At 39.6% G+C, this 14,777-nt stretch overlaps 1 protein-coding gene across 2 annotated transcripts in view; it reads left to right on the top strand.

Annotated features, from left to right (window-relative positions):
* Gabra3 (gamma-aminobutyric acid type A receptor subunit alpha 3) overlaps positions 1–14,777 on the top strand; it is a 240,372-nt gene that overhangs the window by 101,561 nt on the left and 124,034 nt on the right. For both annotated transcript variants that reach the window (XM_087599124.1, NM_017069.3), the window contains exon 3: positions 13,404–13,525. In XM_087599124.1, the coding sequence (XP_087455250.1) occupies positions 13,404–13,525 (122 nt within the window). The remainder of the gene's footprint in view (positions 1–13,403; positions 13,526–14,777) is intronic.

Below are 14,777 nucleotides of genomic sequence, written 5' to 3'. Positions count from 1 at the left end.
AGGGTATTGATCTTGAAATTTACATTCTCATAGCTGGAGAGAGATTTCAGTGGTTAAGAGTTCATATTGCTTTCAGAGAGGACCTGAATTCAGTTCTCAGCATCAACACATAGAGGCAAGTTTAGGGATTGTTGGGATTTTTTTTCTGTAAGGTGGGGGCTTAGAAAGGCTGTTACAGTCATTAAAGAACATCCTTTACAACTACTAGGCAAGCCTGGGGCCAGGACCTGACCAGTGGAACTCCTCTAGAGTAAGGCCTAGCTAGCAGGTAGAGCTCCTCAGGTTGGGGTCTTGGGCAGATATTCCCTTTGTAAACTTTGTATACTTTGAAAATTTGTAAACCCTCAAGGCACACAAGTATCCAGGTCCCCACCTGGGGAGCTCCAGTGGCTGGGCCTTGGCCCTAGATGATTTCCCTAACTGCCATAAAGCCTGCTTTCTAATGTCTATAATGGCTTTTCCCAGTCCAGAGGCAACAGAGTGTCCCTACAAGAAGAAAATACCACTAATCCCTGAACTTGTCCAAGATCAAGCCACACAATCCCTCCAATCTCTCAATCTCTCTCTTTCTCCTCTCTCTCTCTCTCTCTCTCTCTCTCTCTCTCTCTCTCTCTCAATCTGTCTCTCCTCTCAATCTCAATCTCTCAATCTCTCAGTCTCTCAATCTCTCTCTCAATCTTTCTCTCAATCTCTCTCAATCTCTCTCTCAACCTCTCTCTCTCTCTCTCACACACACACACACAAACACACACACACACACACACACACACACACACACACACACACACACACACACCCCTTCATTCTGTCCAATTTTCTGTTCTCTGGAGCAGAGGTAGCCACCTCCTGGGTTTTTCCCTCCCAAAAGTCTCTTGTGTGTGTTTGTTGTGCAGTATAACTTTGTTGTATTCCTTGGCTCCAGATGGCTGGGATACCTTTTCTGTGTTGCTCCTGTGCCTTAAGAGGTCAGGCACTGCCTCAAGGATTCCAAGCTGCTGGCAGGCAGAGGCATCTGGCAGGGGCAGGGCTTACAAGGAATCGGTGAGCTTGATGGGGAAAGCCTTCCTGCTGCTTAAATTGACATCATGTTAATTTCAAGCTTAAATTTTTACTACATAGGAAACACTAATCTAAGTGCTATGTGTTCATTTGTACGTAATATAAAATGTAATTTTATGAACTTGGTATCCTGTTTTACAGATAACATATAAAACAAAGAAAGGATAAGTGATTTGTCAAAGTTAACATAGCTAAAGAATTACGGAGCTCAGTCTGAAACCCACAGAGTCTGGGGATGGTGTCCACTCTAACAATCATGATAACATTAGCTGATAGGTATCTTTCAAATTTGATTACTTACTGTCTTAGCCAAATGACTGGGTAGATTGTGCATTCTTCTTATAGCACTTAGAGATCTAGGAAATGCCATTGAATCATTCTCACCTTGTGACTTCTTATTGCATAATATCAGTTTTAGTGGTTCCATACTTTTGTTCACTTGGTTCATGTGATGACTTTCAGGAATTTGCACTGTGTAGATTTCAGCCTTTAGCATGGACTAAAAAACTTTAGACTGGTGTCCAGCTTATTGTTTTAATCAGAGTTGTAGGTATCAGATAAATAGCAAATTTTAGTAGGCTAGATAACACTCCTAACATTGTAGCTTTCCTATTCTACATAAAATCTGTTTCATAGAAATAGTACTATAAATCACTTATAGATTGGCTTATGAATGTCCTCTTATCAGAATATTGTCTCATATATTGTTAAAATAATTCAAATAATATGAGAGACAGACTTGGAAAATTATGTAGCCCCTCCCTCATGGCTGTAACGTAAGTGAACTCTGACTTCTTTGTAAACTTTGTTGAGTCATTTGAAGTTGAACTCTTTTGTGTTTTTGGCTTTGCTGTTTCCCCATCTACGACAGTGAATTTAACCAAGGAGTTGAATAACCCTTTCAAAGGGGTCATGTAAGACCATCAGAACACAGATATTTACATTACAATTCACAGCAGTAGCAAAACTACATTTATGAAGTAGCAACGAAAATAAATTTATGGTTAAGGTTACCACAACATGAGGAACTGTATTAAAGGGTTGCAGCTATAGAAAGCTTGAAAGCCACTGCTCTATAACATAGAGAAGTTAAGCTGTCCAAGGGCTTTGGTTTCCTCTTGTCCATTTCTCAGTCCTGGACATGCCACTGGCCACTTTCTGAATCCTAAAGCACAAATTAGAATTCAGATCAAATGCCCACATTTATAAAGTTCAAAAACGAGGAGAAAAATAGAGCAGTTTTCTGTGTATTCCAAATGGAAAAAAGGTAATTTACAGTGAACCCAAATCATAACAGTACATTTATATGAGGTATCATACTTTTGAACTAGATTCTTGTTTATTTATTTTGAAGTTGACTCATGAAACTGTTTGATAATGAATAACTTGTATTTATTTTTATCAGTTCATGTTTTGTGCAGTGATTCCTTTGAGGGGCCTAAGAAAGCACAAAGGACATCATCTTCATTTTAAATAAACTTGGAAAAAACAAGTTAATCTGAGCAGGTGGGGTACATGTTGAGTGGGTATGTCTCTAGCAAAGAATTTTCTAGTTTACCAGTCCATGTAAGCTATTTGTGAAAAGAACAGCTGTCTCCTTGAGATAGATGATGTGTCAGTTTTGGCCTCTATGAAAATAATTCCCAATAAAACTATTTCAGAGCAGAATGATTTATTTCGTCTCAGAGTTTCAGAGATTTTGGTCTGAGATCACGTGGCTCCATTGCTCCCAGACCTGTAAATAGTGAATTAGAATATCATGGCAGTCACTTATTAGTTTCTATGGGAGAGAGAGAGAGAGACAGAGACAGAGAGACAGAGACAGACAGAGAGACAAAGAGACAGAAAAAAGGCAGAGAAGAGATGGAGAGTCAGAGAAATAGAGAATACACACACACACACACACACACACACACACACACACACCCTTCGAGGGGGATACTCCTAGTGACTTGTTTCCTTCAGTAGACCCTGTATCCTAATAATACATAATACAAAATGTTGATTCACTTAATAAAGTTATCTCCCTCAAAGTACAACCATGTCTCAATATAACCATTATCTGAGGACAAAACCTTCAAAATAATAGCCTTTTTGGGAGCAATCTATTTGTGTGTGTGTGTGTGTGTGTGTGTGTGTGTGTGTGTGTAATTAGAATGTAGGTGGTTTTGATTACTACCTGAATATATACTGAATATTATAATGGTTGAGTCTTCCCACTTCTGGGAAAAACTGGTCTTGGAGAATGAAAACCTTGAAGACACTAAGAAATGAAATAAATTTATCTGGCCACAATTTCTGATCCAAAAGTAAAGTAGTGAGATTCACAACTGTAAACATATATTCAGAGTATATTATATAATACTATGAATGTCAGGGTAAAGAACTGGAATTCTATTTCGTAAGCCTTCAAGATTTATGGAAACCTTGGTAGAGAGAGATGATCCGCTGAGCATTTTAAATTTCTTTTTTAAAAATTCTATTTTTCTTCCAGTAGACATGCAAAATTAGAGAAGTTGCCATTCTTTTAATGAAGTGCATTTCTCTTCTCTGTGGGTTGTTGTATGAACTGCATCAGCAACTCTGCAACTGTGCTTCTCTGGCTTTTCCTGAACGTAAACACACTGGGATCTTTGATGAGGTTGAACTAATGCTGATACTATTGATATATTATACTTAATCTGTATGTGGTCCATGAACTTTTCCCCATAGCCTAAAAGTATACATCTTTTAAATGTTTCTCATTTCATTATTAGAAGTTTTAATTTTTTTTAAAATTTTTATTCTTTAATCCTTGGGGTAGAAATTAAGGAACAGTCTTTACTTGCAAAGCAATTTTTGCATTCCCTCACAAAGATTTCCGAGGCAGGAAATATTATTTTACATGCAGTTGACATGCCAACATGGATGGGGATATTTCACAAGTTCCCACCCACAGATTAAGAGCTACAGACAATGTCTGATGAGAGAGGGACAATCAGTCTTCCTCAGGGACAAGCCTCTACAATAGATTATCCTTTTCCAAATTTTTACATTTAAACACTTGCACATTTAAGCAATACTACATGGACTTAGAAGATGTGTGTATATGCATATATATTTATCATAATCATTTTTATAGTACAGAATAGAGTTTATTCAGGGCATGCAGAGGGGAGGTGGGAGAGTAGTAGGGGCAGGGAAAGGAAGAGAGAGAGAGAGAGAGAGAGAGAGAGAGAGAGAGAGAGAGAGAGAGAGAGAGAAATGGGGAGGAAAGGACAAAGGGGGAAGTGGGTGAGAGAACAAGTGAGCAAGCTGTTTATCATGTTCTCTACAACATACTGAAGACTTGAGAGGGAATAGGGAGGACATGGGAAGAATTGAGAGGAGGAGGGGAGTGTAAATGATTTAAATACAGTGCTCATACATGAAATTCTCAAAATAATCTAATTTTAAAAAGAAATAACCTATCTATATCAAGTGGTGGTAACAGAACTGACACTTCATATATTTGATTCTAATTTTATGAAAATACTAACAATATATTTTTAGGATTAAATACATTACTAAATTTGCTTGACTCACAGATGGTGCATTGGCAGACTAATTTTTATTCTTTATGGAAAACTCTCATTATCTTATTTTATCTAACCAACAGTGATAGGTGTGAATAACTATGGGATCCATCTCATCAATTTAATATGTATATATATAGATTTATACAGTTTCTTCCTTCCATTGGTACTAATGTCATGAATTGTTTCTTAGGTAAATTAAAAATGGGAAAGAATCATGTGATTTCTAAGGTCATCAAATATCATAATGTACTATTTTCCTAAAGCACCCTTGGACAAGCAAAAGCTACAACATTGTGCTACACTTCAGTTATTGAAGAGAGGTTCTGATGAGCGTTCTATTACAAATCAACGTTTGGTTCTCTATATGAGAGAAAAATGTATCAGTAACTAAGTAAAATCATAAAAAAATTTACTGAGAGTATTTTTGTCTTGTACTTACAATTAACTTTTTTTATTAGTTCTTTGAGAATCTTGATCAAGTATAAAATCATAGAGAAATTTACAAAGAATGTTTGGAGGGTGTATGTAGCATATTTTTACAGTTCAGTGAGAGTCTTGGGCAGTGTGTCTTTATTATACCCAGTTCCTACTCCAACTCCTCCCAGATTCACTCCTCTTTTCTACTGTACACATTCAATCTTGTGTCCTCCCCCTTCCTTTTTTTTCTTAATTTATTTATTAACTTGAGTATTTCTTGTATACATTTCGAGTGTTATTCCCTTTCCCGGTTTCCGGGCAAACATCCCCCTTCCCCATCCCCTTCTTTATGGGTGCTCCCCTCCCCATCCTCCCCCCATTGCCACCCTCCCCCCAACAATCTAGTTCACTGGGGGTTCAGTCTTAGCAGGACCCAGGGCTTCCCCTTCCACTGGTGCTCTTACTAGAATATTCATTGCTACCTATGAGGTCAGAGTCCAGGGTCAGTCCATGTATAGTCTTTAGGTAGTGGCTTACTCCCTGGAAGCTCTGATTGCTTGGCATTGTGGTACATATGGGGTCTCGAGCCCCTTCAAGCTCTTCTAGTTCTTTCTCTGATTCCCTCAACGGGGGTCCTATTCTCAGTTCAGTGGTTTGCTGCTGGTATTCGCCTCTGTATTTGCTGTATTCTGGCTGTGTCTCTCAGGAGCGATCTACATCCGGCTCCTGTCGGCCTGCACTTCTTTGCTTCATCCATCTTGTCTAATTGGATGGCTGTATATGTATGGGCCACATGTGGGGCAGGCCCTGAATGGGTGTTCCTTCTGTGTCTGTTTTAATCTTTGCCTCTCTATTCCCTGCCAAGGGTATTCTTGTTCCCCTTTTAAAGAAGGAGTGAAGCATTCACATTTTGATCATCCGTCTTGAGTTTCATTTGTTCTAGGCATCTAGGGTAATTCAAGCATTTGGGCTAATAGCCACTTATCAGTGAGTGCATACCATGTATGTCTTTCTGTGTTTGGGTTAGCTCACTCAGGATGATATTTTCCAGTTCCAACCATTTGCATACGAATTTCATAAACTCGTTGTTTTTGATAGCTGAGTAATATTCCATTGTGTAGATGTACCACATTTTCTGTATCCATTCCTCTGTTGAAGGGCATCTGGGTTCTTTCCATTTTCTGGCTATTATAAATAAGGCTGCGATGAACATAGTGGAGCACGTGTCTCTTTTATATGTTGAGGCAACTTTTGGGTATATGCCCAAGAGAGGTATAGCTGGATCCTCAGGCAGTTCAATGTCCAATTTTCTGAGGAACCTCCAGACTGATTTCCAGAATGGTTTTACCAGTCTGCAATCCCACCAACAATGGAGGAGTGTTCCTCTTTCTCCACAACCTCGCCAGCATCTGCTGTCACCTGAGTTTTTGATCTTAGCCAATCGCACTGGTGTGAGGTGAAATCTCAGGGTTGTTTTGATTTGCATTTCCCTTATGACTAAAGATGTTGAACATTTCTTTAGGTGTTTCTCAGCCATTCGGCATTCCTCAGCTGTGAATTCTTTGTTTAGCTCTGAACCCCATTTTTTAATAGGGTTATTTGTTTCCCTGCGGTCTAACTTCTTGAGTTCTTTGTATATTTTGGATATAAGGCCTCTATCTGTTGTAGGATTGGTAAAGATCTTTTCCCAATCTGTTGGTTGCCGTTTTGTCCTAACCACAGTGTCCTTTGCCTTACAGAAGCTTTGCAGTTTTATGAGATCCCATTTGTCGATTCTTGATCTTAGAGCATAAGCCATTGGTGTTTTGTTCAGGAAATTTTTTCCAGTGCCCATGTGTTCCAGATGCTTCCCTAGTTTTTCTTCTATTAGTTTGAGTGTGTCTGGTTTGATGTGGAGGTCCTTGATCCACTTCGACTTAAGCTTTGTACAGGGTGATAAGCATGGATCGATCTGCATTCTTCTACATGTTGACCTCCAGTTGAACCAGCACCATTTGCTGAAAATGCTATCTTTTTTCCATTGGATGGTTTTGGCTCCTTTGTCAAAAATCAAGTGACCATAGGTGTGTGGGTTCATTTCTGGGTCTTCAATTCTATTCCATTGGTCTATCTGTCTGTCTCTGTACCAATACCATGCAGTTTTTATCACTATTGCTCTGTAATACTGCTTGAGTTCAGGGATAGTGATTCCCCCTGAAGTCCTTTTATTGTTGAGGATAGCTTTAGCTATCCTGGGTTTTTTGTTATTCCAGATGAATTTGCAAATTGTTCTGTCTAACTCTTTGAAGAATTGGATTGGTATTTTGATGGGGATTGCATTGAATCTGTAGATTGCTTTTGGTAAAATGGCCATGTTTACTATATTAATCCTGCCAATCCATGAGCATGGGAGATCTTTCCATCTTCTGAGGTCTTCTTCAATTTCTTTCTTCAGTGTCTTGAAGTTCTTATTGTACAGATCTTTTACTTGCTTGGTTAAAGTCACACCGAGGTACTTTATATTATTTGGGTCTATTATGAAGGGTGTCGTTTCCCTAATTTCTTTCTCGGCTTGTTTCTCTTTTGTATAGAGGAAGGCAACTGATTTATTTGAGTTAATTTTATACCCAGCCACTTTGCTGAAGTTGTTTATCAGCTTTAGTAGTTCTCTGGTGGAACTTTTGGGATCACTTAAATATACTATCATATCATCTGCAAATAGTGATATTTTGACCTCTTCTTTTCCGATTTGTATCCCTTTGATCTCCTTTTGTTGTCTGATTGCTCTGGCTAGAACTTCAAGAACTATATTGAATAAGTAGGGAGAGAGTGGGCAGCCTTGTCTAGTCCCTGATTTTAGTGGGATTGCTTCAAGTTTCTCTCCATTTAGTTTAATGTTAGCAACTGGTTTGCTGTATATGGCTTTTACTATGTTTAGGTATGGGCCTTGAATTCCTATTCTTTCCAGGACTTTTATCATGAAGGGGTGTTGAATTTTGTCAAATGCTTTCTCAGCATCTAATGAAATGATCATGTGGTTCTGTTCTTTCAGTTTGTTTATATAATGGATCACATTGATGGTTTTCCGTATATTAAACCATCCCTGCATGCCTGGGATGAAGCCTACTTGATCATGGTGGATTTTTGTTTTGATGTGCTCTTGGATTCGGTTTGCCAGAATTTTGTTGAGTATTTTTGCGTCGATATTCATAAGGGAAATTGGTCTGAAGTTCTCTTTCTTTGTTGTGTCTTTGTGTGGTTTAGGTAGAAGAGTAATTGTGGCTTCGTAGAAGGTATTCGGTAGTGATCCATCTGTTTCAATTTTGTGGAATAGTTTGGATAATATTGGTATGAGGTCTTCTATGAAGGTTTGATAGAATTCTGCAGTAAACCCGTCTGGACCTGGGCTCTTTTTGGTTGGGAGACCTTTAATGACTTCTTCTATTTCCTTAGGAGTTATGGGGTTGTTTAACTGTTTTATCTGTTCCTGATTTAACTTCGGTACCTGGTATCTGTCTAGGAAATTGTCCATTTCCTGAAGATTTTCAAGTTTTGTTGAATATAGGTTTTTATAGTAAGATCTGATGATTTTTTAATTTCCTCTGAATCTGTAGTTATGTCTCCCTTTTCATTTCTGATTTTGTTAATTTGGGCACACTCTCTGTGTCCTCTCGTTAGTCTGGCTAAGGGTTTATTTATCTTGTTGATTTTCTCAAAGAACCAACTTTTGGTTCTGTTGATTCTTTCTATGGTCCTTTTTGTTTCTACTTGGTTGATTTCAGCTCTGAGTTTGATTATTTCCTGCCTTCTACTCCTCCTGGGTGTATTTGCTTCTTTTTGTTCTAGAGCTTTTAGGTGTGCTCTCAAGCTGCTGACAAATTCTCTCTCCTGTTTCTTTCTGCAGGCACTCAGCACTATGACTTTTCAACTTAGCACAGCTTTCATTGTGTCCCTTACGTTTGGGTATGTTGTACCTTCATTTTCATTAAATTCTAAAAAGTCTTTAATTTCTTTCTTTATTTCTTCCTTGACCAGGATATCATTGAGTAGAGCATTGTTCAATTTCTACGTATACGTGGGCATTCTTCCCTTATTATTATTGAAGACCAGTTTTAGGCCGTGGTGGTCCGATAGCACGCATGGGATTATTTCTATCTTTCTGTACCTGTTGAGGCCTGTTTTATGACCAATTATATGGTCAATCTTGGAGAAAGTACCATGAGGAGCTGAGAAGAATGTATATCCTTTTGCTTTAGGATAGAATGTTCTATAAATATCTGTTAAGTCCATTTGGCTCATGACTTCTCGTAGTCTGTCTACGTCTCTGTTTAATTTCTGTTTCCATGATCTGTCCATTGATGAAAGTGGGGTGTTGAAATCTCCTACTATTATTGTGTGAGGTGCAATGTGTGCTTTCAGCTTTAGTAAGGTTTCTTTTACGTATGTAGGTGCCCTTGTATTTGGGGCATAGATATTTAGGATTGAGAGTTCATCTTGGTGGATTTTTCCTTTGATGTATATGAAGTGTCCTTCTTTATCTTTTTTGATGACTTTTAATTGAAAATTGATTTTATTTGATATTAGAATGGCTACTCCAGCTTGCTTCTTCTGACCATTTTCTTGGAAAGTCGTTTTCCAGCCTTTCACTCTGAGGTAGTTTCTGTCTTTGTCTCTGAGGTGTGTTTCCTGTAGGCAGCAGAATGCAGGGTCCTCGTTGCGTATCCAGTTTGTTAATCTATGTCTTTTTATTGGGGAGTTGAGGCCATTGATGTTGAGAGATATTAAGGAATAGTAATTATTGCTTCCTGTTATATTCATATTTGGATATGAGGTTATGTTTGTGTGCTTTTCTTCTCTTTGTTTTGTTCCCAAGACGATTAGTTTCTTGCTTCTTCTATGGTATAGCTTGCCTCCTTATGTTGGGCTTTACCATTTATTATCCTTTGTAATGCTGGATTTGTAGAAAGATATTTTGTAAATTTGTTTTTTTAATGGAATATCTTGGTTTCTCCATCTATGTTAATTGATAGTTTTGCAGGATACAATAACCTGGGCTAGCATTTGTGTTCTCTTAGGGTCTGTATGACATCTGTCCAGGATCTTCTGGCTTTCATAGTTTCTGGCTAAAAGTCTGGTGTGATTCTGATAGGTCTGCCTTTATATGTTACTTGACCTTTTCCCCTTACTGCTTTTAATATTCTTTTTTTATTTTGTGTATTTGGTGTTTTGACTATTATGTGACGGGAGGTGTTTCTTTTCTGGTCCAATGTATTTGGAGTTCTGTAGGCTTCTTGTATGCCTATGGGTATCTCTTTTTTTAGGTTAGGGAAGTTTTCTTCCATGATTTTGTTGAAGATATTTACTGGTCCTTTGAGCTGGGAGTCTTCACTCTCTTCTATACCTATTATCCTTTGGTTTGATCTTCTCACTGAGTCCTGGATTTCCTATATGTTTTGGACCAGTAGCTTTTTCCGCTTTACATTATCTTTGACAGTTGAGTCAATGATTTCTATGGAATCTTCTGCTCCTGAGATTCTCTCTTCCATCTCTTGTATTCTGTTGGTGAAGCTCATATCTACAGCTCCTTGTCTCTTCTTTTGGTTTTCTATATCCAGGGTTGTTTCCATGTGTTCTTTCTTGATTGCTTCTATTTCCATTTTTAATTCCTTCAACTGTTTGATTGTGTTTTCCTGGAATTCTTTCAGGGATTTTTGCGCTTCCTCTCTGTAGGCTTGTACTTGTTCTCTAAGGGAGTTCTTCATGTCTTTCGTGAAGTTCTCCAGCATCACGATCAAATATGATTTTGAAACTAGATCTTGCTTTTCTGGTGTGTTTGGATATTCCGTGTTTGCTTTGGTGGGAGAATTGGGCTCTGATGATGCCATGTAGTCTTGGTTTCTGTTGCTTGGGTTCCTGCGCTTGCCTCTCGCCATCAGATTATCTCTAGTGTTACTTTGTTCTGCTATTTCTGACAGTGGCTAGACTGTCCTATAAGCCTGTGTGTCAGGAGTGCTGTAGACTTGTTTTCCTGTTTTCTTTCAGCCAGTTATGGGGACAGAGTGTTCTGCTTTCGGGCGTGTAGTTTTTCCTATCTACAGGTGTTCAGCTGTTCCTGTGGGCCTGTGTCTGGAGTTCACCAGGCAGCTCACTTGCAGCAGAAAAGTTGGTCTTACCTGTGGTCCTGAGGCTCAAGTTTGCTCGTGGGGTGTTTTCCTCTGGCGTCAAAGATGTGTGTAGAGTGCCATCTCTAATGGTTTTCCAGGCATGTCTGCCTCTCTGAAGATTTAGGTCTCCCTCCCAGGGGATTTGGGTGCAGAGAACTGTTTATCCGGTAGCTCTCTTCATGTTATCGTGGTGTCTCAGGCACAGCGGTCCTGCTGCTTTTGGGCCCTCCTCTACGGGAACCCAGAGGCTGTATACAGTTTCCTCTTAGGCCGGGGATGTGGGCAGGGGTGGGCAGTGTTGTTGGTCTCTTCTGCTCTGCAGCCTCAGGAGTGTCCACCTGACCAGCCGGTGAGGTCTCTCTCCCACGGGGTTTGGGAGCAGAGAGCTGCTGCGGGCAGGGATCTGAGGTTCTGGGACTCCTGGTAAATAGCGAAAGTGCCCGGTCCTAGAGGAATTTTGCCTCTGTGTGTCCTGAGTTCACCAGGCCGGTCTCTTGCAGCAGAAAAGTTGGTCTTACCTGTGGTCCCGAGGCTCAAGTTTGCTCGTGGGGTGCTGCCTATGAGCTCTCTGCGGCGGCAGCAACCAGGAAGATCTGCGCCACCCTTTCCGGGAGCTTCCGTGCACCAGGGTTCCAGATGGCGTTTGGTGTTTTCCTCTGGCGTCAGAGATGTGTGCAGAGTGCAGTCTCTTCTGGTTTCCCAGGCGTGTCTGCCTCTCTGAAGGTTTAGCTCTCCCTCCCAGGGGATTTGGGTGCAGAGAACTGTTTATCCGGTAGATCCCTTCAGGTTATGGCGGTGTCTCAGGCGCAGCGGTCCTGCTGCTCTTGGGCCCTCCTCTACGGGAACCCAGAGGCCATATACAGTTTCCTCTTGGGCCAGGGATGTGGGCAGGGGTGGGCAGTGTTTGTGGTCTCTTCCGCTCTGCAGCCTCAGGAGTGCCCACTTGACCAGGCGGTGAGGTCTCTCTCCTACGGGGTTTGGGAGCAGAGAGCTGCTGCGGGCCGGGATCTGCGGGTTTGGGACTCCTGGTAAACAGCGGAAGTGCCTTTTTTCTTAATTTTTACAACCTTCAAATGAATCTCCACTACTCATTTATTGATGAATTATGTGGTCTTTCCCTGGAGCATCATGGACCCATCAGGGGCCATATTCTGAAAGAAAACTGATTTTCCCTCTCCCAGTAGTCACCAATTGACAATAGTTCCTCAGATAAGAGTAGGTTTCAGTGTTAGGACTCACATAGAAAAGTATCCTGGCAGCCAGGAGCCAAGGAATACCACAAAGTCACATTGCACAACAAACATCAAGTCAAATATTTATTTGAAGGGAAAAACCTGGGAGGGTGGTTGCCTGTGTTCTGGCGAGAAGACACAGAGAGCTGGATAGGACATAGGATTTGTATAGGGTTTCTTGGGTAGGGGTGCTTTTCATGGTGACCTGTGACTAGAAGAATTAGGTGGCCTGATCTTGGGGCAAGTTTTAGTCCTCAGAGCTTGGTTGCTCTGCTTTTATATGGTAGCAACTGAGGGAAGTTCAAGGTTTTGTCTGACTTCTTCTGTGATCATGTGTTTCTCTGGACTAATTGGAGGTAAGATTGCAATAATAACTTTCTTTAGTTTGATCAATCAAGTGTCTGCCATTTATTGTTTCCAGTAACTGTATATAGGATTTCTGCATGTGTTTTTCTGTTGTTGAGATGAGACTGGAACATATACCTGGCCAATTTCATGCAAGTGTAGAAGGAAGAGTTCAAGTTTTGAGTTCTGTTCTTTTCCTATACCGGCAATTATTGTAGCAAGTAAGAATTGTTTACTCAGGCTATGCATGGACTGACCCTGGACTCTGACCTCATAGGTAGCAATGAATATTCTAGTAAGAGCACCAGTGGAAGGGGAAGCCCTGGGTCCTGCTAAGACTGAACCCCCAGTGAACTAGATTGTTGGGGGGAGGTCGGCAATGGGGGGAGGATGGGGAGGGGAACACCATATAGAAGGGGAGGGGGAGGGGCTAGGGGGATGTTGGCCCGGAAACCGGGAAAGGGAATAACATTCGAAATGTAAATAAGAAATACTCAAGTTAATAAAAAATATAAAAAAAGAATTGCTTACTCTGTGGGTCAAGATGTACAGCTATTAAATTTACCTGGTCTACTTACTGAAATCTTCTAGAATTCAAATGTTTAGTCATGTAATTGTTTCCTATTAAGAACTCTTACTTTCCTTTGCAGCCTCTCTCCCAAGCATGCCCCAGATATTCCTGACGATAGTACAGATAACATCACTATCTTCACTAGAATCTTGGATCGGCTTCTGGATGGCTATGACAACCGACTGCGACCTGGGCTTGGAGGTCAGTCGCTCTATTAAAAGCCCTCTGCTTTAACAGCCATATTGGTCTAGAAATGTTGAACTTAAGTTTTTTCCATTTGTACAGGGGTAACACACTGTATTAAATATGTAAGGTCTTATCTACGTGGGTTTGATTACAAAAACTAATAAAGTATTCTCTAAATTTAATAAAAAAATGTATAAAAAAAAGCCCTCTGCTAAGATATTGCCCCTAAAAATGTAATAATGTGCCTTCTGTTGACCAATAGTCTTAGTCTATAGTCTTGAGTTTTTTCACTCTGAGCATCAGGATTTTATTCTTATCTTTTACTTCAGCAACTGACCTGTCATCTGTTTTTGGAGAATTTCATTAAGCAAGACAAATATATTATGCTATGGAATATGTTGATAGGTAGTCACTTATTCTGTACTCTTTTATTGCTGAAGCCTTTATTACATACTTTCATAGAACAAGAAACCTTATAAATAATACACATATAATTTAACCTAATTTAATTTGTATTCCATTTGAAAACTTTCTAATTATAATCAAAATATCCCTTACAACAATCTCCCTTGATTTGGATTTTTATGCAGGCTTGACCATCATCATTCCTCTTCAACATATAATCTGATAATAATCTATGAAGTTGCTAGGGTGCTCATTCGGTTTGGGAAACGAAAGCACAAGAACTAATTGGATTTTTCTTGGAGAATTATTCAAGAAGAAGACATTTTGCGTGTGTGTATGCGTGTGATGTATGTATATATGTATGTGTGTGGTGTATATATGTATGCATGCATGTGTATATGTGTGCTGTGTGTGTGTGTGTGTGTGTGTGTGTGTGTGTGTGTGTGTTTGATTTTTAAGGTTGATGTCTACCAAGTTACACACCCTAGAATTACAATTTTGGCTTATATTTAATAGACATTGTGTGGTAAAGTGCATTGAGACTATTCTGCTTTCATTTTCCAACTTGCATCCAATAGTTTTAACAACTATAAATTATGTTGCATAGACAACGACAGTGAATTTCATTATTCCTGTACATTCCAGAAGGCATTTTAAAAGGCACAGTATTTTTCTTCCCTTATCTAGTTAGCTAATCACCTGTATGAACTTTCTTGTCTTACACAATGCATCTAAAAATAAGACTATTCATTTTGGTGAATAATTTTGCTCCCAGTTTGTCATAAGTTTTATACTGTAAATCATTTTGGCTTGGCTTCTCTGTTCTTTTGATATGGTCCTCCACATTTTAAACAATTTTTTA

This window comes from Rattus norvegicus, chromosome X, assembly GCF_021556685.1.
Source record: "Rattus norvegicus strain SHRSP/BbbUtx chromosome X, alternate assembly SHRSP_T2T, whole genome shotgun sequence".
Lineage (NCBI taxonomy): Eukaryota > Metazoa > Chordata > Mammalia > Rodentia > Muridae > Rattus > Rattus norvegicus.
This window is presented reverse-complemented; position numbering and strand designations above follow the sequence as displayed.